The sequence below is a fragment of the Oncorhynchus kisutch genome, linkage group LG1, assembly GCF_002021735.2.
Source record: "Oncorhynchus kisutch isolate 150728-3 linkage group LG1, Okis_V2, whole genome shotgun sequence".
Lineage (NCBI taxonomy): Eukaryota > Metazoa > Chordata > Actinopteri > Salmoniformes > Salmonidae > Oncorhynchus > Oncorhynchus kisutch.
This window is the reverse complement of record NC_034174.2, coordinates 57,695,048-57,719,418: the sequence shown is the minus strand read 5'-3', so window position 1 is coordinate 57,719,418 and position 24,371 is coordinate 57,695,048. Positions and strand designations below refer to the sequence as shown.

At 41.6% G+C, this 24,371-nt stretch overlaps 1 protein-coding gene across 8 annotated transcripts; it reads left to right on the top strand.

Moving 5' to 3' along the window:
* The first annotated feature begins 854 nt into the window (after positions 1-854).
* On the top strand, positions 855-23,873 carry LOC109890853 (uncharacterized). Of its 8 annotated transcripts, XR_004210429.1 has the most exons (10): positions 1,633-2,344; positions 6,365-6,478; positions 6,620-6,683; positions 19,056-19,201; positions 19,364-19,503; positions 19,902-19,982; positions 20,071-20,295; positions 20,400-20,568; positions 20,707-20,756; positions 20,905-23,873. XR_004210429.1 is itself a non-coding variant. In XM_031827709.1 (9 exons), exons 6-9 carry the CDS (start codon positions 20,086-20,088, stop codon positions 21,220-21,222), a joined length of 747 nt encoding a protein of 248 aa, XP_031683569.1. In that variant the 5' UTR covers positions 855-1,146; positions 6,620-6,683; positions 19,056-19,201; positions 19,364-19,503; positions 19,902-19,982; positions 20,071-20,085; the 3' UTR covers positions 21,223-23,873. The 8 variants fall into 8 exon arrangements, 7 of the variants coding, with proteins under 7 accessions (XP_031683569.1, XP_020338574.1, XP_031683580.1 ...); XM_031827709.1 differs by lacking the exons at positions 1,633-2,344; positions 6,365-6,478 and adding an exon at positions 855-1,146; XM_031827720.1 differs by lacking the exons at positions 6,365-6,478; positions 6,620-6,683 and adding an exon at positions 19,657-19,749 and having other exon boundaries at positions 1,635-2,344.
* The last annotated feature ends 498 nt before the right edge of the window (positions 23,874-24,371 follow it).

The following is a 24,371-nucleotide window of genomic DNA, read 5'->3' as shown; positions in this document are numbered from 1 at the left end:
TCACTGTGTTCATTTCAAAGTCTTTGGGCAACAGCTAAATTGATATAATAGTGAACAAAAGGCACTACAATTAACTCAGCTGCTTGCAATTGGCACTGACTTTAACCATTGGAGGGGTAGACTATTAGTGATCAGTGTTTATGAAGGGACTTCTTACTTGCATTCACTCATGCATTCTGTGTTGTACAGGCTGGTCAGTCATGCATAGCTACAGGATTGGGTCTGCTCTTCTGTTTCTGTTTAAATAATCAAATTGTATTGGCCACATGTGGGAAAAACAACAGGTGTAGACTTTACTGTGAAATGCTTACTTACGAGCCCATTCCCAACAATGCAGTGTGAAAAAGTAAGACAAATATTTGCTAAATAAAAAAGGAAATAGTAACACAAAAAAAAGACCAAGCCTATATACAAGGTGTACCAGTCCGAATAAATGTGCAGGGGTACGAGGTAGTTTAGGTAATACAGTATGTACATGTGGGTAGGGGTGAAAGTGACTAGGCAATCAGGATATATAATAAACAGTGTAGCAGCAGCATATGTGAAGTGTGTCTATGTGTGAGTGTGTGTGAGCCAGTGGAGGTTCCTCAGAGGGGGAAGGGGAGGACGATCCTACTCAGTGAATTTCATAAAAATAAAAATAGTGAAACATTAAAAAAGTGATCCTTTATAGATAAAACTATAGTAAATATATTCAGGTGACCAAATAACTGAGTAAAACACACTGTTTTGCAATGAAGGTCTACAGTAGCCTCAACAGCACTCTCTGGTGTAGCACCATCTCACCCCTTTCCATCGACTTATCGTAATTAAGACAACTTCTGGAGGATGTCCTCCAACCTATCAGAGCTTTTGCAGCATGAAAATACATGTTGTCCACTGAATCAGAGGATCAGATAATGAATCTAGTACTGAAAGCAAAGCTAACACTGCAGTGCATAAAATGTGGTGTGTAGTTGACTCAGAGCTAGAAAGACAATAGTTGAACAGTTAACAAATATATTTTTTCAAAAATTAAGGAGAAGAGAGTATTTTTTCCCACTTTCACTTTGACTTACTAGCTAATTTAGCCTACTTATACATCCGGCTCAAACAAAGAAGAATGCTGGCTAAGGCTATCCAACACTGGAACTCTTCCAAGTCAAGGTAAGCTTTCGGTTTTATAATTCCTTGTGTAACTGCTAATCTACTTGCTGTACACTATACGACGTGATTATAGCTGGTTTACTAGCGTGTTAGTTCTAGTAGCTATGTTGACTATGACATTGGCTAATATGGTGACAACAATGTAGGGGTAGCTGAAGGTTTGGCTTGGAAAGTCTTTTTCGCCTAGTGACAGACAGCTGTTGTGTTGTGCACTGAAGACAACAAGCGAAGGGAAAAGGTGAGAGGAGGAGAGCGTGTAGATGAGAGAAGAAATCACACAACGAGCAAAGTGATGACGCTGCTTGTGTGGCTGCTGTGAAAGTGTGTGTGGGTGATCAGGGGTGTATTCATTCCGCTGATTCTGTTGAAACATTTTTTAAATGGAAGCAAAAGGAATGAAACAGGGATAAACCTACCTGAATTTGTCAAATAGAAATACTTGTTTGGAACTGTTGGGACTAATGATTACACCCTAGATACAGGCAAGCGTGTGCAAGGCATTTTTGAACGTGTCACTGTCAGTTACCTTGATTACTCCAATTTGTCACTCAACCTGTTATAAACTTTTATTCGTTGGCTAGGTTGTAGCAACCTCGTGATGGATATAGGGAAGTATCATGAGTATCATGTAGTAGCCTAAACCTATCAATGACCGTCATCCAATATGCTTGGGGCAGCATGTAGCCTAGTGGTTAGAGCGTTGGGCCAGTAACCGAGGCAAAGCTAACGTCTGTGCTCGCATACACCCTTAAATGACATGCACTTGAAAAATGAACAGTTACTGTTTGTCCCTTGAGACGGTGTAGCAACAACATAGGCAGTAACACTTCCTCAAAATAGTCAGAATTAATCTATGATAAATCAAGAAATCTGTCATTCATTTGGACCTTTTTGCCAAAGAAGTCTTCGTCACGCAACTAACTAAAAGATTTGGTCCAGTACTTCTCAAGTGAAAAAATGTGCATGAAAACAGCGTTGACTTATTTTAACCGAAGATGAGTATTTTCAACATGAGAAGTCAAGTGAGCTCTAGGGTCGGAATTAAATTGTATTGTAAAATTATGCAGTCATTGCAGTGTAAATTCAACTCAATTCAGTGGAATGAAAAAACGCGGCAATCCTTTGCTGTGGTTGTGGATGATCATTATTTTGACTTGCTTGTCAACGCAATTGCTCCTGCACATCCTCAAATAATCAGGTAAGTAACGTCAACAACTAATAGCAAAGTTTTCACTTTGACATGTACTTTATTATAGAGTAATAGCCTATTGATGTTAATTACGTACGTCAGTTTATTTCAAGCTTCTGTCTCATCTTTTTGTGAGTCAGCATCGAGCTCCCTTGTGTGGCGGTCTTTGAGGTAGCTAGTTAATGTTAGGTAACTAGCGCTCTGATATGCACTGTTGATGGTATAATTGAAGGCAAACGTTTTTCCATATATTGTTTGAGTTGAAAACTGCCCATTTAGCGTGCTCCTTTTGTGGATGTAACATGTTCTAGCTCAATGTATGTAACTCGCTAACATTAGCCGTAACCAAACGTCATCCTCCCAGGGATGCGTGGTAGCCATTTGTCATGTTCGTTAAAACTTTCAGAAGTCAGTTTGCCATCTTCTCCTTCTTCTTAAAAAGCTTCATCATGCGAAAGACTGCATTCACGCTGTCAGGTCACACAGCCCTTGCACACACCCCATGCATTTAGGTGAGTAGCTGACAGCTTGGTAGCTAAAATGAACCAACATTAATTAGCTAAAATTAATTACACAGCGTTTAGCTAAAAGTAGCTAACCATAGATTGTTTTATGGTAATCTTGGTCATGTTAACGCTATATGAACCGAAGAAGTTTGAATATGCAGGCCGTTAGCTAGTTAGCTGTCCTTATCCACATGGACTAACTAATGGTACCTAGCTTGCTAGTGCATGGCATGTATATTTAGCATGCACAAAGATTAGCTAACATTATCATTATCTGGTGAACTTAGCATTATTCAGCTATTAATCAACTAATGTTGTATTGTCGATTTCAGATGGTGCCAAAGCAAAGTGCAGCTATGGCTAGTTAACATCAATGGCTAACATGAGTTAACTAACGTTGGCTGACAAATGTGAGCCAGCTAGAACCAACATTGCCCAACCTTATCTTTAATTTGAGCCATGGGTCAATTCTAAATTCACCTCACATGTTAACATTTAAGTGCATTTTTAAGATAAGTAGCTGCATTTTTATTTCTTTCTTTATTTCACCTTTATTTAACCAGGTAGGCAAGTTTAGAACAAGTTCTCATTTACAATTGCGACCTGGCCAAGATAAAGCAAAGCAGTTCGACACATACAACGACACAGAGTTACACATGGACGGCACAGGGGCGGCAGGGTAGCCTAGTGGTTAGAGCGTTGGACTAGTAACCGGAAGGTTGCAAGTTCAAACCCCCGAGCTGACAAGGTACAAATCTGTCGTTCTGCCCCTGAACAGGCAGTTAACCCACTGTTCCTAGGCCGTCATTGAAAATAAGAATTTGTTCTTAACTGACTTGCCTGGTTAAATAAAGGTAAAAAAATAAATAATAATTAAAAAAAATGGAGTAAAACAAACATACAGTCAATAATACAGTATAAACAAGTCTATATACGATGTGAGCAAGTGAGATGAGGTGAGAAATTATAGGCTATGTACAGGTGCAGTAATCTGTGAGCTGCTCTGACAGTTGGTGCTTAAAGCTAGTGAGGGAGATAAGTGTTTCCAGTTTCAGAGATTTTTGTAGTTTGTTCCAGTCATTGGCAGCAGAGAACTGGAAGGAGAGGCGGCCAAAGAAAGAATTGGTTTTGGGGGTGACTAGAGAGATATACCTGCTGGAGCGTGTGCTACAGGTGGGAGATGCTATGGTGACCAGCGAGCTGAGATAAGGGGGGACTTTACCTAGCAAGGTTTTGTAGATGACATGGAGCCAGTGGGTTTGGCGACGAGTATGAAGCGAGGGCCAGCCAACGAGAGCGTACAGCGTTTGACAGTGATGAGTGGAGGTCGTTTGACCGCTGACCCATTACGGATGCAGGCAATGAGGCAGTGATCGCTGAGATCTTGGTTGAAGACAGCAGTGGTGTATTTAGAGGGCAAGTTGGTTAGGATGATATCTATGAGGGTGCCCGTGTTTAAGGCTTTGGGGAGGTACCTGGTAGGTTCATTGATAATTTGTGTGAGATTGAGGGCATCAAGTTTAGATTGTAGGATGGCTGGGGTGTTAAGCATGTTCCAGTTTAGGTCGCCTAGCAGCACGAGCTCTGAAGATAGATGGGGGGCAATCAGTTCACATATGGTGTCCAGAGCACAGCTGGGGGCAGAGGGTGGTCTATAGCAGGCGGCAACAGTGAGAGACTTGTTTTTAGAGAGGTGGATTTTTAAATGTAGAAGTTCAAATTGTTTGGGTACAGACCTGGATAGTAGGACAGAACTCTGCAGGCTATCTTTGCAGTAGATTGCAACACCGCCCCCTTTGGCAGTTCTATCTTTTCTGAAAATGTTGTAGTTTGGGATGAAAATGTCAGAATTTTTGGTGGTCTTCCTAAGCCAGGATTCAGACACAGCTAGAACATCCGGGTTGGCAGAGTGTGCTAAAGTAGTGAATAGAACAAACTTAGGGAGGAGGCTTCTAATCTTAACATGCATGAAACCAAGGCTATTACGGTAACAGAAGTCGTCAAAAGAGAGCACCTGGGGAATAGGAGTGGAGCTAGGCACTGCAGGGCCTGGATTCACCTCTACATCGCCAGAGGAACAGAGGAGGAGTAGAATAAGAGTACGGCTAAAAGCAATAAGAATTGGTCATCTAGAACGTCTGGAACAGAGAGTAAAAGGAGGTTTCTGGGGGCGATAAAATAGCATCAAGGTATAATGTACAGACAAAGGTATGGTAGGATGTGAATACAGTGGAGGTAAACCTAGGTATTGAGTGATGAAGAGAGAGATATTGTCTCTAGAAACATCATTGAGACCAGGAGATGTCATTGCATGTGTGGGTGGTGGAACTAATAGGTTGGATAAGGTATAGTGAGCAGGACTAGAGGCTCTACAGCAAAATAAGCCAATAAACACTAACCAGAACAGCAATGGACAAGGCATATTGACATTAAGGAGAGGCATGCTTAGTCGAGTGATCAAAAGGGTCCAGTGAGTAGAGAGGTTGGTTGGGGGTCACGGCGATTTAGACAGCTAGCCAGGCCATCGGTAGCAAGCTAGCATAGGATGGAGGTCTGTTATTAGCCACCTCTTGCGTTCCGTCAGTAGATTAGTGGGGTTCCGTGTGGTAGAGGGGATTAATCCAAATCGCACACAAAAAAAACAATAGATATAGTTACAGAGGCCCAAGAAGAAAAAAATAAAAATACAAATAAATAAATTGTCCGATTGTCTATTCAGATAGCAGCCGATAAGACAGCTAACGGTTAGCGGGCCGCAGATGGGCGTTCAGGTAATGTCGCGACGGAGGAGCCAGCCGGATAACTCCTTCGGGTAGATAACGTCGGCAGTCCAGCTGTGAAGGCCCGGTGGGGCTCCGCGTAGGCAGTAAAACGGGTCCGGATAGGTGATTGTAGCCCAGGAGTGATTGATGGAACTCTTCAGCTGGCTAGCTCCGGAATAATTGATGTTTGCTCCGGAATCGACGAAAGCCGATAGTCACACGGATAGCAGCTAGCTAGCTGTGAGATCCAGCCAGGTATGAATGTCCAGAGTTAGCGGTTGAAATCCTGGGACATGGAGAGAAAAATTGGTTCGGTATGTTCCGTTCCGAGCCGCGCTGCGCCGTACAAAACTGGCGATAGATTTTCGAGCTAAAGGATAGCTGATGACCACAAACCATGGTTAGCTGAATACTAACGATTAGCCAGTAAAGAAGCTAACTAGCTTCTGATTAGCTTCTGGATTAGCTTCTGGCTAGCTCCTGGCTAGCTTCTGGCTAGCTTCTGGCTAGCTTCTTGGAGGATTACAGATTTGAGGTAAATAATACTTTTTTTATAAATAGAAATTGGTGAGGTGGGTTTATGGAAAATTAAAAAATATATATAAAAAGGTATGTGAAAAAAGTAGTAAATATATATACGGGTCACGACAAGACGAGGACAAAAAGACGTCTGAACTGCTATGCCATCTTGGCATTATCAGAAGTGAATTTAATTAATGGCATTTAGCTAACCTGTCTGCTTTGCTTTGCTTTTGTTACAGTTTACAGTCAAAGTTAACTTGCTCCTAACGCTCCAGGGAATAACTTCATTGGCCACCTCAATAATTATGATAACCCTTACACGGAACCCAAACCGGCTGCGCACGTGCGCCATCGTGAGCAAATTGATTTTGTCCCCCCACACCACACGCGATCAAGACACGCAAGTTAAAATATCAAAACAAACTCTGAACCAATTATATTATTTTTGGGGCGGGACGATGTTTTTAACGTCTTTTCATGCCTGCATTTTCCAGTGATCCTGATGAAATGTATTTGGATTCTTCTGCTTTCACCTGTGATTGAGGAGTGATAACATGGGTAAGTAAGTAAGTACATGATTTCATATTGTACAATAGTGATGCCAGGACAGGAGTTAATACATTTAATACATGCAAATGGTTTTACACACTTAGGCACTTGCCAATCAAAGACTCCACATGATGGCAGGCTGATTACTATAATTAACCAGTCTCTTTTACCTTACAACCAAACCACTCTGGGGTGAGATATAAACAATGCATTTACTGAATAAAAGCCCGTGAAATAAGAAACTAATATTATACAACTAAAAAATAACAATACTTTATGTATGCCTTTCTTAACAGTAGAGGTCGACCGATTATGATTTTTCAACGCAGATACCGATTATTGTAGGACCAAAAAAGCCGATACCGATTAATCGGACAATTTTTATTTATTTATTTGTAATAATGACAATTACAACAATACTGAATGAACACTTATTTTAACTTAATATAATACATCAATAAAATCTATTTAGCCTCAAGTAAATAATGAAACATGTTCAATTTGGTTTAAATAATGCATAAACAAAGTGTTGGAGAAGAAAGTAAAAGTGCAATATGTGCTATGTAAGAAAGCTAACGTTTCAGTTCCTTGCTCAGAACATGAGAACATGTGAAAGCTGGTGGTTCCTTTTAACATGAGTCTTCAATATTCCCAGGTAAGAAGTTTTAGGTTGTAGTTATTATAGGAATTATTGGACTATTTCCCTCTATACCATTTGTATTTCATTAACCTTTGACTATTGGATGTTCTTATAGGCACTTTAGTATTGCCAGTGTAACAGTATAGCTTCCGTCCCTCGAACCAGCAACACAACGACAACAGCCACCATCGAAGCAGCGTTACCCATGCAGAGCAAGGGGAACAACTACTAGAAGGCTCAGAGCGAGTGACGTTTGAAACGCCATTAGCGCGTTTGAAATGCTAATTAGCTAGCCATTTCACTTCGGTTACACCAGCCTCATTTCGGCAGTTGATAGGCTTGAAGTCATAAACAGCGCAATGCTTGACGCACAACAAGAGCTGCTGGCAAAACGCACGAAAGTGCTTTTTGAATGTTTACGCGCCTGCTTCTGCCTTTTTAAAAAACATTTTTATTTTACTAGGCAAGTCAGTTAAGAACAAATTCTTATTTCCAATGACGTCCTAGGAACAGTGGGTTGGTTAACTGCCTGTTCAGGGGCAGAACGACAGATTTGTACCTTGTCAGCTCGGGGGTTTGAACTTGCAACCTTCCGGTTACAAGTCCAACGCTCTAACCACAAGGCTACCCTGCCACCGTTCAGTCAGATACTTGTATGCTCAGTCACATTATACCAGTCTAGGACACGCTAGATAATATCTAGTAATATCATCAACCATGTGTAGTTAACTAGTGATTATGATTGATTGTTTTTTATAAGATAAGTTTAATGCTAGCTAGCAACTTACTTTGGCTTACTGCATTCGCGTAACAGGCATAACTTGTGGAGTGCCCATAAGAGAGAGGCAGTTCGTTATTGCGTTGGACTAGTCAACTGTAAGGTTGCAAGATTGGATCACCCGAGCTGACAAGGTGAAAATCTGTCGTTCAGTCCCTGAACGAGGCAGTTAACCCACCGTTCCTAGGCCGTCATTGAAAATAAGAATGTGTTCTTAACTGACTTGCCTAGTTAAATAAAGGTATTAAAAAAAATATTTAAAAAAATCGGTGCCCACAAATACAGATTTCCGCTTGTTATGAAAACTTGAAATCGGCCCTAATTAATTGGTCGACCCCTACTTAACAGCATGGATTAACAGACACCACCTGCTAAAACAGAAGTTGGTCGCCCTTGTATTATTGAGGCGCAGACAGGGAAGGAGGAGGCGGTTAATGTGCTGAGAAGGGAGCATGGGCAATACTACCACCTTGTCCAGGAGCTGCTCTTGGACCCTGCCCGACATCACCGATACTTCTGGATTGCATAAGAGATGGAGACTCTTTTGTTGGCCCAGACCTCACCAAGCAGACAACCAACTACAGGACCCCAATAGAGCCTAAGCAAAGACTTGCTGTCACTCTAAGGTTAGTTATTGGAAAAGGTTGTATTGTGTAAGCAGGTGCATGGATGTAAAGAAACTCCAGCAAACTTGTGATCATGATGCTCCACAGATGTAGGCCTGTGTTCCATTACATCTAGGAAGCAGATTGCCAGTTATAGTGTCTTCATTATACTCAAAGTAAGTAAGACATACTGTTCTTTGTTTAGTCTTTTATTTATTATTATTCAAGGTGACATAAACAGTCACAACATGGCATGGTGCACCTGTTGTAGGTGACAAACAGTTACATCAAGGCATGGTGCACCTGTTGTAGGTGACATAAACAGTTACATCAAGGCATGGTGCACCTGTTGTAGGTGACATTAACAGTCACATCAAGGCATGTAAACAAATACGGCATTTCCCTCCCAATAACAATATCCACTGAATAGCAAAAAAAAAAGGTGCAATGCATATATAACTGTAACAACAAAGTGCAAATAGTGCATACATTTATGTTTCCCTTTTAAAAACACTTTTAAAAACACTAAACCAAAACATGGGCCTAAGTATGCGCAGGGCTGGGTTCTGCCTTTTCGGAGGTGATTATCGATGTGACTGGGAGTCTGTCCTAGCTCTCTTGAGAGAATGTACTGAATGTACTGTCATCCCAGCTATATGTTGGAGACCATGGTTCTGGTGAGTATTGATCCCTGGGCTCATCGTACATGATTGGCTGCAGTCCACCTCTTCCGTGCGGAGTACTTACGGGCCGTGGTGGTGGCAGTGGTGTTGCCTGCTGGTCATCCCAGTTATGTGTTGGGAGACCTAGATCCTGGTGAGTAGGAGTATTGATGCCTGGGCTGGCCGTACATCATAGGCCGCAGTCCAGCTCTTCCATGTGGAGCATCAAAGAGCCATTGTGGTGGTGGAGGTGTTGCATACTGGTCATCCCAATTTACAATCAATGACAGTAATTGCACTTTCAGACGTCCCTTGTTTCTTCCTATTTTCTTCAGCTCTGGTACAAGGCTGAGTACAAGTGCCTCATCCTTTGAGGTAACAGCAGAAGGGATTGGCTTCCTGACAAATGCAAGCAGCTCTTTATCCACATCTTGATAGTTGACTTTCTGTTTTATTTTTCTTGGCTGCCAGTCTTGAGCTGTGCCTGTAGTGCAGTGCTTCTCAATTATTTTCTGTTACACCCCCCCCCCCCCCCCCATGAAGAAGTAAACATCTCGTGCCTCCCAACTCTCCGCCGCGACTGTAAATAGTATCATTTGTCTATAAAATTGTTATAAGTACACCTCTGCATAACATTGTATCCTTATTAACATTAAAGAAAACAAAAAAATAAAGAAATATAGATCAACTTAAAGAATAACTTTATTAACCTTGTTTTTTAGTCTGTAACAGAAAAGACTTAGTGCATGAATTTGCCTGAAATAAAAAATCTACCCATAAACTGTCATTTTTTTTCACCATTTGATACTGAAAAATAAAATATAATCAATAAATAATAATACATTCAAATTGATCAGCAACATTAACTCAGGAGCACAATATATGAAACACTATAAAACAAAAATGAATAAAAAAAATTGTGCTGATTTAAAAAAAATCTAAATGAGGAAGTCAGGATTAATGGCAAACAATGAGCATGTTTTGCAGAGCACAACGGGGGTTGAAGCATGATACTGCAACTCTCAGCTCCTGCTAAATGTTTAGCTGGGACCTGTACTTGGTCTTCAGTGCAGCAACAGCAGAGAAGCCAGTCTCACAAAGATAAGATGTTGCAAAAGGAAGATGAATGCCCATGGCCCTCTGCCCTAAGAGTGGATACTGCCTCTCTACACTCAGCCAGAATTCACTCCGTGTCTGTGATGTGAACCTCAGTCTCAATGTGGAGTCAGACGTCATATCAATGAACTGGTCCTCTGCAGAGCTGAAACCAGTTGGAGCTGGTGCATTGAAAGGATCTCTCACCCAGTCATATTGGGAACTGTTTTCAGGGAAGTACTTTTTAAAGAATCCCATCAGTGATGAAATATGCTCCTTAATATATGGAATTACTGAGATGTCATCATAGTCAGTAGTGTCAACAAATTCATGGAGGTTCTCGAATGAGTCAGTATTTCCTTCATCAAGTCGCCTGCCCCAAATTGCAAGCTTTCGAGTGAAAGAGCTGATCTGGTCTGTGACCTGAGGGAGGTGTTTATCTTTCCCTTGAAGCTGTAGATTTAGTTAATTTAGCTTTCCAAATATGTCACTCAGGTAGGCCAGTTTTGCCAGGAAGTTCTCATCACAACATTTTTCTGCGAGGTCATACTCGTGCTCCTGCTCCGAAAACATTCTTATCTGCTCTCTTGAGCTCAAAAACTCGGGACAAGACTTTTCCTCGTGACAGCCACCTTGCTTCACTGTGAAACAGCACCGCTTGATGTTCAGCTCCCATCTCCTCACAGATAGCAGAGAAGACTCTTGTTTTTAGTGGTCTGGTCTTTATAAAATTGACTACACCTACAATGTCAGTCATAACCTCACTTAATTTAGAGGAAAGGTGCCTCTGCTTCTCTGTGTATAACACAGTGTGACCACTCAGCATTAGGTGAGGCCTTCTTGATGAGTGCCCAAAGTCCTTTTCTCATCCCTGCCATGGTCTGTGCACCATCACTGCAAACACCAATGCAGTTCTCAGTCAGGAAGCAGTCCAGCATTTTGAATAGCTCTTCAGCTGTGGCTCTGTCTCTGACATATTTACAAAAAAGTAGATCCTCACACAAGGAGTTTGTCATGTCAAAACGCACATAAGCGATAAACAAACAGTCTTTGTTGCTGTCAGTTGCTTCATCGAACTGTAAGGCAAAACGTTTGTCTGAGTTTATCTTTCAGCTGTTCTTTAAGATCGTTTACAATGTCATTTATACGTCTGGCGACTGTCATTGGACAGAGGGATAGTTTTTATTTTTGCAGCTCTTACGTCATCCAGCATGACAGAGACCATGTCTAATGCTGCAGGCAGTATCAGCTCCTCTGCTATGGAGTGTTTTTTTGTTGCACTGAGCAATTTGGTACGCCACCTTATATGATGCTAACAGTGCTCGCTGGTTTACTGAAGTAGCATTCACAAAGCGGGACGATTGTTGGCTATATTCGGCACGCTTTCTCTGAAAAAACTCAAGCGGCTTATCAGCGTGATTGGGGTGTAATGTCTTTATGTGACGCCTTAATTTATTTGGCTTCATGCTGTCCGCTGCCAACATTTTTAGACACAGTAAACATACCGGTCTTTCCTCATCTTCCACCGTAGTCACAGTGAAGCCAAGCGCTACAAACGCTTCCTCATATTTCCTCGTCTTGGAGATAATGAGACAAACATAAGTCTCCCGAAAGCTGTCTCTCTCCGCCTTTCTTTTCATCCCTGTTAAATATTTTTCCATGGCGTCTCTTAAGGGTTTGTTATCTGCACTTCATATCTCCTGCTCTGTGCTGTGTGCTCTTGTTCGGTGCAAAAAACCCTACTCCCTGCGGCAAAAAAAAGCATGTTCCCGGGGGTCACACGCCCCCCCCCCCCTGGCATCGCTCTGAGCCCCCCCCAGGGGGGCACGCCCCACTATTTTAGAAGGACTGCTGTAGTGGTTGGTCTTGACTGTTGTTCAGGCATCTGAAGCACAGGGTCATGGCTCAGGGACACCACGTCGTCTTCAGCGTCATCGGGTTCCATAGGTTGTGGCTGAGGCGAATCAGCATTTTCAAAGCTGAGGTTGCCTCTTGAGCTGAAAAAAGGTCAACATAAATGAAAAGTTAAATGTGTTTTAAGTAAACTTTAGAAACCTCAGCTCAGGCTCAATTAATCCTATTTCTAAAATCTAGGCCACAATGTCTAATACTGCTGGTTTTCATCATTCCTCTGTAATAAGAGACTGATTCATAATCTATAGGCCTATATAATCACTCATTCAGAAATGGGATACCAGCTGACATGAACCAATCACGTAGTGACTTAGCAGGTAGAAAATAAAGGCAGCAATATTGCAATTGGTTGAGATTTAAAATTCTGTGCAATAAATTCAAATGTATATTATAACTTACTTACCTTCTTGGCTGGACGTAAGGTATCAATGATAATATTTTCATGTATTTCCATTCTTTCTGATTGGTTCCCCCAGAACCACTGGGCTGGGCCTTCCGTAGGTTCCTTACAAAAGTGTCATGGAGGGACTTCCATCTTGTTTTGCACAATTCAACTTCTGTGAACAGTAAATACAATTTAGATTGTTATCCAATAACAAAATGTTTATTTTGTCATTACAGGTATTTGGCTTCTGGAGACTATTTGCAGCCTGGCCTTCGCCTATCGTCTTGGATTCGAGACAGTGTTGCAGTGCATTATGGAGACCTGTGAGGCCATAGAGAGGAAGATGCTGGCGATCCATCTGCCACGACCCACTGAGGAAACCTGGAGACAAACTTCAAGAGTTTCATGAAAAATGGGACTTTCCCAATTGTTTGGGATCGGTTGATGGAAAACATGTTATGATCACCAAACCACCAAACTCAGGGAGACGTTTTTTTTTTATTATAAAGGAACCTTCTGTGGTGTTACTCGCCCTTGTGGATGCCAATTACCACTTCACAGCTATTCAAGTGGGGGATTTTGGGAGAAACAGTGATGGAGGAGTCTATGCCAACTCCCCACTTGGAAGGGCAATGGCATCAAAAACACTGCAGGTGCCTTTCTGCCTGGGGGTGAAGATTTAGGAAAGATACCATACACATTGGTGGTGCACGCTGCCTTCCCACTAAAGCCCTACCTGATGAGGCCATATGCTGGGCATAACATCAGCTACGAGAAAGAAATCTTCAACTATCGTCTCTGTCGAATGACAGTGGAGAAGGCATTCGGGATCCTTGCGGCCAGATGGAGAATCCTCTACCAAAAATAAACCTACTGCCAAGCGAGGTTGATACCCTAGTGGTTGCAATGTGCATCCTCAATTTCCTCACAAGCCTTTTGATGTGGAGATGTGGCTACAGCAAGGTGGGGCAGGGATGAGGCAAGGCATGAGAGGCATAGCCATCCAGGCCAATAGAGCAGGTTGGGAGGCAGTTTTTGTCAGACAAAAGTTTACTAAGTATTTCACCTCTGTGGAAGGCAAAATTGACTTCCAGGACAGAATGGTTGTAGCTAGGTCTACTTAGATGCACTGTGTGAGAGTGTGTGTGTGTAGTTTATCAACTCGGGATAGTAAGTTCAACTTTGACATCTTCATTTGTTTTGTGTATTCATTCTACACTTTAAAACGATTGTACAATTCCACCATTATTTCAACAACGAACAAAAAATGTACATGAACATTTGAAAAATTGAAATACAACAACACAAAAATCTCACATGACTGTTGGCTTCAGAGGATTTATGTATTAATAAAAGCATACAGCACACATGGCATTTACATTCAGCTAACGCAAGCTAGTTTGTTTTATACCGAGGATGAACATTGGGGTTGTTATACTTTACCTGAAATGTGCATGGGTCTTTGCAATCAAATCAAATTTTATTTGTCACATACACATGGTTAGCAGATGTTAATGCGAGTGTAGCGAAATGCTTGTGCTTCTAGTTCCGACAATGCAGTAATAACCAACAAGTAATCTAACTAACAATTCCAAAACTACTGTCTTATACACAGTGTAAGGGGATAAATAATATGTACATAAGGATATATGAATGAGTGATGGTACAGAGCAGCATAGGCAAGATACAGTAGATGATATCGAGTACAGTATATACATATGAGATGAGTATGTAAACAAAGTGGCATAGTTAGTGGCTAGTGATACATGTATTACATAAGGATGCAGTCGATGATATAGAGTACAGTATATACGTATGCATATGAGATGAATAATGTAGAGTAAGTAACATTATATAAGGTAGCATTGTTTAAAGTGGCTAGTGATATATTTACATCATTTCCTATCAATTCCCATTATTAAAGTGGCTGGAGTTGAGTCGGTGTCATTGTCAGTGTGTTGGCAGCACGCAGTTAACCCACTGTTCCCAGGCCGTCATTGAAAATAAGAATGTGTTCTTAACTGTCTTGCCTGGTTAAATAAAGGTTAAATAAAATAAATAAAAAAAATGTTAGTGGTGGCTGTTTAACAGTCTGATGGCCTTGAGATAGAAGCTGTTTTTCAGTCTCTCGGTCCCAGCTTTGATGCACCTGTACTGACCTCGCCTTCTGGATGATAGCGGGGTGAATAGGCAGTGGCTCGGGTGGTTGATGTCCTTGATGATCTTTATGGCCTTCCTGTAACATCGGGTGGTGTAGGTGTCCTGGAGGGCAGGTAGTTTGCCCCCGGTGATGCGTTGTGCAGACCTCACTACCCTCTGGAGAGCCTTACGGTTGAGGGCGGAGCGGTTGCCGTACCAGGCGGTGATACAGCCCGACAGGATGCTCTCGATTGTGCATCTGTAGAAGTTTGTGAGTGCTTTTGATGACAAGCCGAATTTCTTCAGCCTCCTGAGGTTGAAGAGGCGCTGCTGCGCCTTCTTCACGATGCTGTCTGTGTGAGTGGACCAATTCAGTTTGTCTGTGATGTGTATGCCGAGGAACTTAAAACTTGCTACCCTCTCCACTACTGTTCCATCGATGTGGATAGGGGGGTATTCCCTCTGCTGTTTCCTGAAGTCCACAATCATCTCCTTAGTTTTGTTGACGTTGAGTGTGAGGTTATTTTCCTCCCTGTAGGCCGTCTCGTCGTTGTTGGTAATCAAGCCTACCACTGTTGTGTCGTCCGCAAACTTGATGATTGAGTTGGAGGCGTAGTCGTGGGTGAACAGGGAGTACAGGAGAGGGCTCAGAACGCACCCTTGTGGGGCCCCAGTGTTGAGGATCAGCGGGGAGGAGATGTTGTTGCCTACCCTCACCACCTGGGGGCGGCCCGTCAGGAAGTCCAGTACCCAGTTGCACAGGGCGGGGTCGAGGCCCAGGGTCTCGAGCTTGATGACGAGCTTGGAGGGTACTATGGTGTTGAATGCCGAGCTGTAGTCGATGAACAGCATTCTCACATAGGTATTCCTTTTGTCCAGATGGGTTAGGGCAGTGTGCAGTGTGGTTGAGATTGCATCGTCTGTGGACCTATTTGGGCGGTAAGCAAATTGGAGTGGGTCTAGGGTGTCAGGTAGGGTGGAGGTGATATGGTCCTTGACTAGTCTCTCAAAGCACTTCATGATGACGGATGTGAGTGCTACGGGGCGGTAGTCGTTTAGCTCAGTTACCTTAGCTTTCTTGGGAACAGGAACAATGGTGGCCCTCTTGAAGCATGTGGGAACAGCAGACTGGTATAGGGATTGATTGAATATGTCCATAAACACACCGGCCAGCTGGTCTGCGCATGCTCTGAGGGCGCGGCTGGGGATGCCGTCTGGGCCTGCAGCCTTGCGAGGGTTAACACGTTTAAATGTTTTACTCACCTCGGCTGCAGTGAAGGAGAGACCGCATGTTTTTGTTGCAGGCCGTGTCAGTGGCACTGTATTGTCCTCAAAGCGGGCCAAAAAGTTATTTAGTCTGCCTGGGAGCAAGACATCCTGGTCCGTGACTGGGCTGGATTTCTTCCTGTAATCCGTGATTGACTGTAGACCCTGCCACGTGCCTCTTGTGTCTGAGCCGTTGAATTGAGATTCTACTTTGTCTCTGTACTGACGCTTAGCTTGTTTGATAGCCTTGCGGAGGGAATAGCTGCACTGTTTGTATTCGGTCATGTTACCAGACACCTTGCCCTGATTAAAAGCAGTGGTTCGCTCCTTCAGTTCCACACGAATGCTGCCATCAATCCACGGTTTCTGGTTAGGGAATGTTTTAATCGTTGCTATGGGAACGACATCTTCAACGCACGTTCTAATGAACTCGCACACCGAATCAGCGTATTCGTCAATATTGTTATCTGACGCAATACGAAACATGTCCCAGTCCACGTGATGGAAGCAGTCTTGGAGTGTGGACAGACCTCAGCATGGGAGCCTCTTGTTTTAGTTTCTGTCTGTAGGCAGGGATCAACAAAATGGAGTCGTGGTCAGCTTTTCCGAAAGGGGGGCGGGGCAGGGCCTTATATGCGTCGCGGAAGTTAGAGTAACAATGATCCAAGGTCTTTCCACCCCTGGTTGCGCAATCGATATGCTGATAAAATTTAGGGAGTCTTGTTTTCAGATTAGCCTTGTTAAAATCCCCAGCTACAATGAATGCAGCCTCCGGATAAATCGTTTCCTGTTTGCAGAGTTAAATAAAGTTCATTCAGAGCCATCGATGTGTCTGCTTGGGGGGGGGATATATACGGCTGTGATTATAATCAAAGAGAATTCTCTTGGTAGATAATGCGGTCTACATTTGATTGTGAGGAATTCTAAATCAGGTGAACAGAAGGATTTGAGTTCCTGTATGTTTCTTTCATCACACCATGTCGCGTTAGCCATAAGGCATACGCCCCCGCCCCTCTTCTTACCAGAAAGATGTTTGTTTCTGTCGGCGCGATGCGTGGAGAAACCCGTTGGCTGCACCGCCTCGGATAGCGTCTCTCCAGTGAGCCATGTTTCCGTGAAGCGAAGAACGTTGCAGTCTCTGATGTCCCTCTGGAATGCTACCCTTGCTCGGATTTCATCAACCTTGTTGTCAAGAGACTGGACATTGGCAAGAAGAATGCTAGGGAGTGGTGCACGGTGTGCCCGTCTCCGGAGTCTGACCAGAAGACCGCCTCGTTTCCCTCTTTTTCGGAGTCGTTTTTTTGGGTCGCTGCATGGAATCCACTCCGTTGTCCTGTTTGTAAGGCAGAACACAGGATCCGCGTCGCGAAAAACATATTCTTGGTCGTACTGATGGTGAGTTGACGCTGATCTTATTTTCAGTAGTTCTTCTCGACTGTATGTAATGAAACCTAAGATGACCTGGGGTACTAATGTAAGAAATAACACGTAAAAAAACGAAAACTGCATAGTTTCCTAGGAACGCGAAGCGAGGCGGGCATCTTTATTAGTTGGATCCTTGTAGAATTTTGAAGACGGGTCATATAAAAGTGAGTACTTCTCTACTTCAACGATAAATCTCTCCTCGTCCATGTTTCAAGCACCCACGTTGGCTTTTGTTTACAGGAAGTAGGGGACGGACGTATGTTTGTTGTGAGAACCAATGAGTTGATGAGAGGCGGAACTTTCAGACTTGATATGGCGGTTAGCAACCAATTTAAGGTGCATTCCGCCACCAACTGGACTGGAGTGTGTACCTTGCAGTTAGTCTTTCAGTCACACACGTGGGTATAACCAATAAGGAGATGACACATTAGTACCTGATAAACCAATGAAGAGATGGGCGAGGCAGGACTTCAGTGCAATCTGTGTCAGAAATAGAATTTACTTCTATTTTAGCCCTTGCGTCACAGACGTTCGCGAGCAGTGGGTGCAATAATTGAATAACATGGATTTCTAAATTTATTTTGCAACGCTTTGGGCACGCGACGTGTCCGTGTAACGGTTTTCTTGAGTTGAAGGAGAGGCGGACCAATACGCAGCGTGGTTACTATTCATGGTTCTTTAATAAAGCAACAACACATGAACAAACTAACAAAACAAGACACGTGAAAAAACCAAACCAGCCCTATCTGGTGCAAACACAGAGACAGGAACAATCACCCACAAAACCCAACACCAAACAGGCTACCTAAATATGGTTCCCAATCAGAGACAATGACTAACACCTGCCTCTGATTGAGAACCATTTTTGGCCAGACATAGAAATAGACAAACAAGACATCCAACATAGAATTCCCACTCAGATCACACCCTGACCAAACAAAACATAGAAACATACAAAGCAAACTATGGTCAGGGTGTGACAGTCCGGTCTGGTCAGCATGTTATGATTAACTTAGACACAGCAAATGAAGATAAGTAAAATTATTTTTCAGTGGGTTATACTCGACTAGGTCAGTGTGTTAATGCTGATGGACCCCAGAGTACTGAACAATGTCTAGCTAATCTAACACATCTGTTTCAACTCATGAAGACTGAACTATGTCAGAGAGATGCCTATTATTGTTCATTACTGTGCTGGGTCGGAGAAGGACTGAGAAACATTTGAGTTAGCTGGTTTGATTGCACATGTGAAGATTTGGGATTTCTGTTTAAAACCAGGTATACGTGGCAGAGCAAAAATATGTGAAACTGTCTGAGCTGACATTTGATTCTTTCTTGAAAGAAGGCGTGTGTGCGTTACCTTAGGTTTGATGGTGCCTTTAGTTAGTTAAGTTGTATTTTTCTTCATATTGACACTAGTCCCCAACTATTTCACCTGGACACACAATGTCTGTGTTTTTTTTCTTCTTCAGTTTTCATCAAATTCAGCATACCAGAGGAAAGACATACATCAAAGTGTATGACTAGTCTCACACAGAAATTGACTCAGAGGTGTTTGAAGAGATTGCAAAGGAGTCACCTGGCACCTTCTGGACCACTCTAGGCGATGAAGGACTTGGTGGGTCATCACTGTGAAATTATTTGTAGTATTTATTAATTCAGACTCTTCACAGTTTAATGTTAAACTGAAAGGTTGATTAATAGCAAGTATGACACAATTCAAAATACTAAATGTTCACATTTACATGGCTTTGACATTTTTTGCTCTCCTATTTTAAAGCTTTTCAATCATCATCGTCATCCTCTGTAAGATCTGATGACACTAATTCTGAATTTCACTGTGTGACCATCATGAAGAAGCAGCCACTGGTGAAGGGAGCCAACTCAAAAGATAGTGCCGGATAAACTGAGGCTAAAGCGGTATGTGGTAGAAACTACTGTTTAGTGTAATCTGTATGTTTGTTTCATATTATGGGATTGGGGAGTATTCTTGAGCTGATTCTTTACTATTTTTTAAATCTTAAAGTTTAATTTACTCACCAAGAGCACCTAATTCCTTTATTTTGTTTAAAGTTAATTGAAAGAATCCGAACATCAAAACCTGGTGAGAGTATGGAAAAACCAAGACTCTGACAGATGCCACCAGAAAGCAGATGTCAGGATGATGTATGCACAGGGAATTGTTGCATTGTTTCCTTATCTCGAAGACTCATTTTCAAAAAATGTATATAGTAAAGTAAAAGTGTCTCTGGAACATTACGTACATGATCAGTCTTTGAAATTTATACATTATGCATTTATATGTATGTATTATGTAGGAACATTACTATGATCAAGAGAGTGGGTCTGGATACATGGCATGATTGAAGACCATACAAAAAAAAGCACATTTCCCAAAGGTAGGTTCACATACATATTATAGGTTAATATAACAATGATTTAATGAGTTGTGAATCATGCAGGCTCTCAAATTGACTTTGTCTCCAGTTGGTGGGCCAGGCCATGGTCGACAGCCCTTTCACCCGTGACGAAGTGCCAACTAACGAAGACATCGAGGCAGCCATTGCTGTTTTGAGATACTCTGCTGATGAAGACTCTGTCCGGGAGAAGATGAAGACTGCCTTCCCTCATTGCCAAGCAATGGTTAATGATGCAGACAAATCAGCAGATGTCTTCTCAGTCTTCCCCAGGGTATTGGATATACCAGGACTGGTATGACATCACTACAATCACTACACCACCAAAAAAACAAATACCGCTTCAAGTGTCAATCAGAAAATTATGTTTTTATTATTTTAGTGTTTGTTTCATTGCAGATAGAACAAGACTTCAGGCTTCTGTTTGGTGAGGCCACAGCCAACAAATTCTTGGAGAAGTGGCCAACCACTTTCAAGGGAAAAGTGATGGAAAGTCATGGACTTACACCCACCACAGAACTCTTGGAATTGATGTGCAATGCTGAGTCAGCTGTTGAAAATGAGAATGGTATGAGCAAAGCAATGTTTTATCTTGCCATTATTGTTTTTGTGCAGGTGCACAATATGCATTTTGGTAGCAATGTAAGTTTGTGACAACCAGTATTGAATGCAAATGTACATTTGACATTGATTTACTGATCAACAGGACAGATGTCTGCATGTCAAGGGGTTGATCTGCTCATCAGATTTCAAAAGGTGTGTTGAAAAGTTGTCTAAAATGTGTACACCAGAAATGGCTCAAGTTTAATAATCTGTCCCTATCTCAAGCTCCCATGCATAGTGGGAAGTGATCTGATGTTCCTATAACCTTTAAATGCTCCTACCAATATCTCTTGTGTTTTAGGTTGGAACCAGTGTGCAGCAGCATCTGGATAGCATCACCCAAAGCGGTCAGCCCTACCTTCTTGCCTTGGGATCCATAAAGAGCAACATTCACTCCTACTTTGTTGTGATCAACAAGCATGCGGTTCCATGCAAGGCAACGGCCTCAGTAGGAACCTTTGACGAACTCTTTAAGGCTCACTTCGTCGTTGGTACATCATACAGTTCTTGCCTGAGTAACTTCTTCACTTTTGTGCAAACAACCATCTATAACATTGATATGGGGGAAACAAAGGAGACTCCCCAAGTTGCTGAGTTGAGAGCAAGAATGTTGCGTTAGTGAAGATCTGCTAAGGTGAAATTATGAAGTGTTTTCTATGCAAGACTGAGCATACAAGTTCCGCTTCAAGTGTCAATCAGAAAATTATGATTGTATAATAATAGTAATTGTCAAGCACCTTAAAGTAATTAATGGACTTTGTCCAGGGAGAACTCTTTATCTAAAATGTGGTCAAGTGGGATGTTCACGTTCCTTTGGTAGCTTTTCTGGTTTTAGAAAGCATTTAAGTAATTGCCACATTAGCAGTTTATTTGGTTCAGTCGGTGGTGTTGATTTTTCAAACTCTCAAAGCACCTTTAACACTTGTAAAGGTAGTGATGTTGGAGAAGTGTTGACTGAAAATGTAGAGTGAGTCAGCGACGTCTTCCCCAGACATTGTAAATAGTTGTGCGTCTGTAATTGCTGATCTAAAGGCAGCAGGTGTAGGTCAAAGTACAGTTAATTCTGTTGTGAATTCCATGGAAGAGAGAGTTCATGATATCCAACAGCGAGCTAAATAAAATGTCGTTAAGCATGTTCTATGTGATGAAGGACAAACTGAAATATCCAAGAAAGGAGGCATCTTTTGAAGGGTTAGAGAATCCTTTCACTGTGCTAAATTCTGAATACAAGATGTCCACATTTTTCAGAGAAGTGGGAAACTGTAGAACCAGTTGAACATGTCATTGGCTCAAGATTTGACACAAGACGAAACAAAAAGACTGGAACATATGACCAGATTGTAGTTCAAGACAAATTCATGTATGTTCCAATATTGTCTACCTTGCAGTCAATATTCAAATGTAAACATGTTTCAGAGATGTTTCGCGTTCCTAGTGACACAAGACTTGTGTGATGGATCTTTTATTAGGAGTCACCCTCTTTTCTCAACAGAAAGACACGTCATACAGATTCAATTGTTCTAGGATTATTTTAAGGTTGCAAACCCTGTGGGTTTCAAGTGAGGATTTCATAAATTGGGTGCTATATATTTTACTTTAAGGAACTTCTCTCCTAAATGGAATTCTTGTTGGGCTAACATATACCTGTGTGCCTTCTGCATGAAGCTCAAGATCTTAAATGTTATGGATTAAGGGCAATCCTTGCTCCTATTGTTTGAGACATTAAAGTGTTAGAGTGATGGCATTGTGGTTCCTTTATACAGTGGTTGTGTTCATGGCAGTGTGGTTCAGATTACTGGCGATAATCTGGGTCTACATAGTTTGTTTGGCCTGGTGGAGTCTTTCAGCGCAAGGTATTGCTGTAGGCTCTGTCTTGCAGAAAAAGATGACTCAGACAGAATTCTCTGAAGATTGTCCCAAGATAGTGTTGGGAACTAAAGAAATGCACACTACTCACTGTCAGAAAATGAATAGGAATCCATATCTTCCATACGTTTTTGGTGTGACGCATTCGTGTTTATTAAAGTGAGTATTATCACAGAACTGAGATCTTCTCAGTTGATGTGATGCATGATGTGTTAGAGGGTGTGGCCCAGTACGAGTTGAAGTGATTTATCTGAAGAAAAAACATGTAACATCAGCAGAATTAGATTTAAGAATACAAAGTTTTGATTATGGATTAATGGAAAGAAACAAACCAGTGGCTGTGAATTTATCAGAAGGATCGAATGATTTGGGGCTTAATGCAATTCAGTCACAGTGCCTACTGAGAAACGCTCTTATTTTTGGGGATTTGGTAACTTATACTGAACAGCACTGGGGCCTACTCCTTTTATTACTTCAAATAGTTAACATAATATTTTCTCCTATGTTAACAGAGGGTCTCTGTGTTTATTTAAACAGTTGTTTTCCCAGAGATAACTTTTACCAAAGCACCATTTTCTAATCCATTATCCCCGCTGCATCTAGAAAATTGGACCTGTAATTCATAGTTGGTGTATGCAGTATGAAGGCAAGCATGTTTTTTTGAAACTACAATCTTAAAAAAAAAAAAAATTAAAGACTATATGGCGTATAATTGGCAATCCTCTACACTTTTTAGTCAATAAGACATTGGTCCTGTGAAATTGTGCCTTTGAATATGGTAAAAGCTGGTTCTATGATTGCTATGGCAATTAGCACTCAGGTTATGAAAGTGGACTGGGCTAAATACCATATGGCTTTGTTTACCGCCCAAGCATGTTATCTGTTGTAAAATTGAATTTGAAATGCCTCCGTTTTATCAAATGGAAAAGTGTTGCTGCTCACAGTGCCTTTAATTACTCTAGCTTTTCAAGAACATTTCAATGTGTACAAAGTAACCAAGTCAAAACATGGTTTTGTTTTCTTTCATGTCCGACAACCTGCATTATCACAGACCATTTGATATACAAATGTCATATGGAAGGAATTAGATATCTATTTGTTGTCCCATATTGCTTTCTTGGTGAGCATGTCACTTGCGATGTTGACAGTGTAAATGGTTACATTGATTAAAGGCAAGGTGAGTGGTGGGTTGATGTGCATTAACATTGAAATGGATAACTTTTATCATGTGTAATTGTGTTTATTCACATTGACACCAAGTTAAGTAATTGGGTAATACTGCTGTGCAGTGGAGCTTTCTGGATAACACTAGAGAAAAAAACAAGTGTCAATTTTAACACAACTTTGAGTATACTTGACTCTGAAAAGCGTGATTAAATAACACTGCAGAGTGCAACTAAACCATTGTTGAATATGATTACACGTGTGAATTTTAACACCATTGAGTCAAATTAACTCTGAAAATGTGACACTGTAGACTGGGACCAAATGTTACCTGAAACAGTGTTGAATTCAACTCAAAAGGAGTTAAATTAACACTTATTTTTACTGTGTATTTGAACTAAGCAAGCAATTAAAATGTTCAGTTTGCATCTTAAAACAAACACTAGCTGCTATATCTAAGAACAAACATGGCAATAGTTAAGTTATTTTCAAAACAAACAGCTTCTGTTCACAGGTTTTATGCCAATAGTCACTACATATATCAACACAGAACCCTAAAATCTACACCCTTTTTAGCGATTGTTAAAATGCTGCGTAAAACAAAGTTTGACGATTCGTAACATCAATCGTGCTCTTGCCCATATATACTGCTAATTTTAATGTTACCCAATATCCACTGTCTGATTCTCACAAGGATTATACAACCCCAAAATCTGCAAAGAAGCAGGGTTGATCCAA

Excerpts from the sequence above, each read along its gene's own strand:
- LOC109890853 (XM_020482985.2), top strand. The coding sequence starts at position 20,086 with ATGGTCGACAGCCCTTTCACCCGTGACGAAGTGCCAACTAACGAAGAC. Across the intron at positions 20,296-20,399 it reads TATTGGATATACCAGGACTG|ATAGAACAAGACTTCAGGCT; the intron begins GTATGACATCAC and ends GTTTCATTGCAG. Across the intron at positions 20,569-20,706 it reads AGCTGTTGAAAATGAGAATG|GACAGATGTCTGCATGTCAA; the intron begins GTATGAGCAAAG and ends ACTGATCAACAG.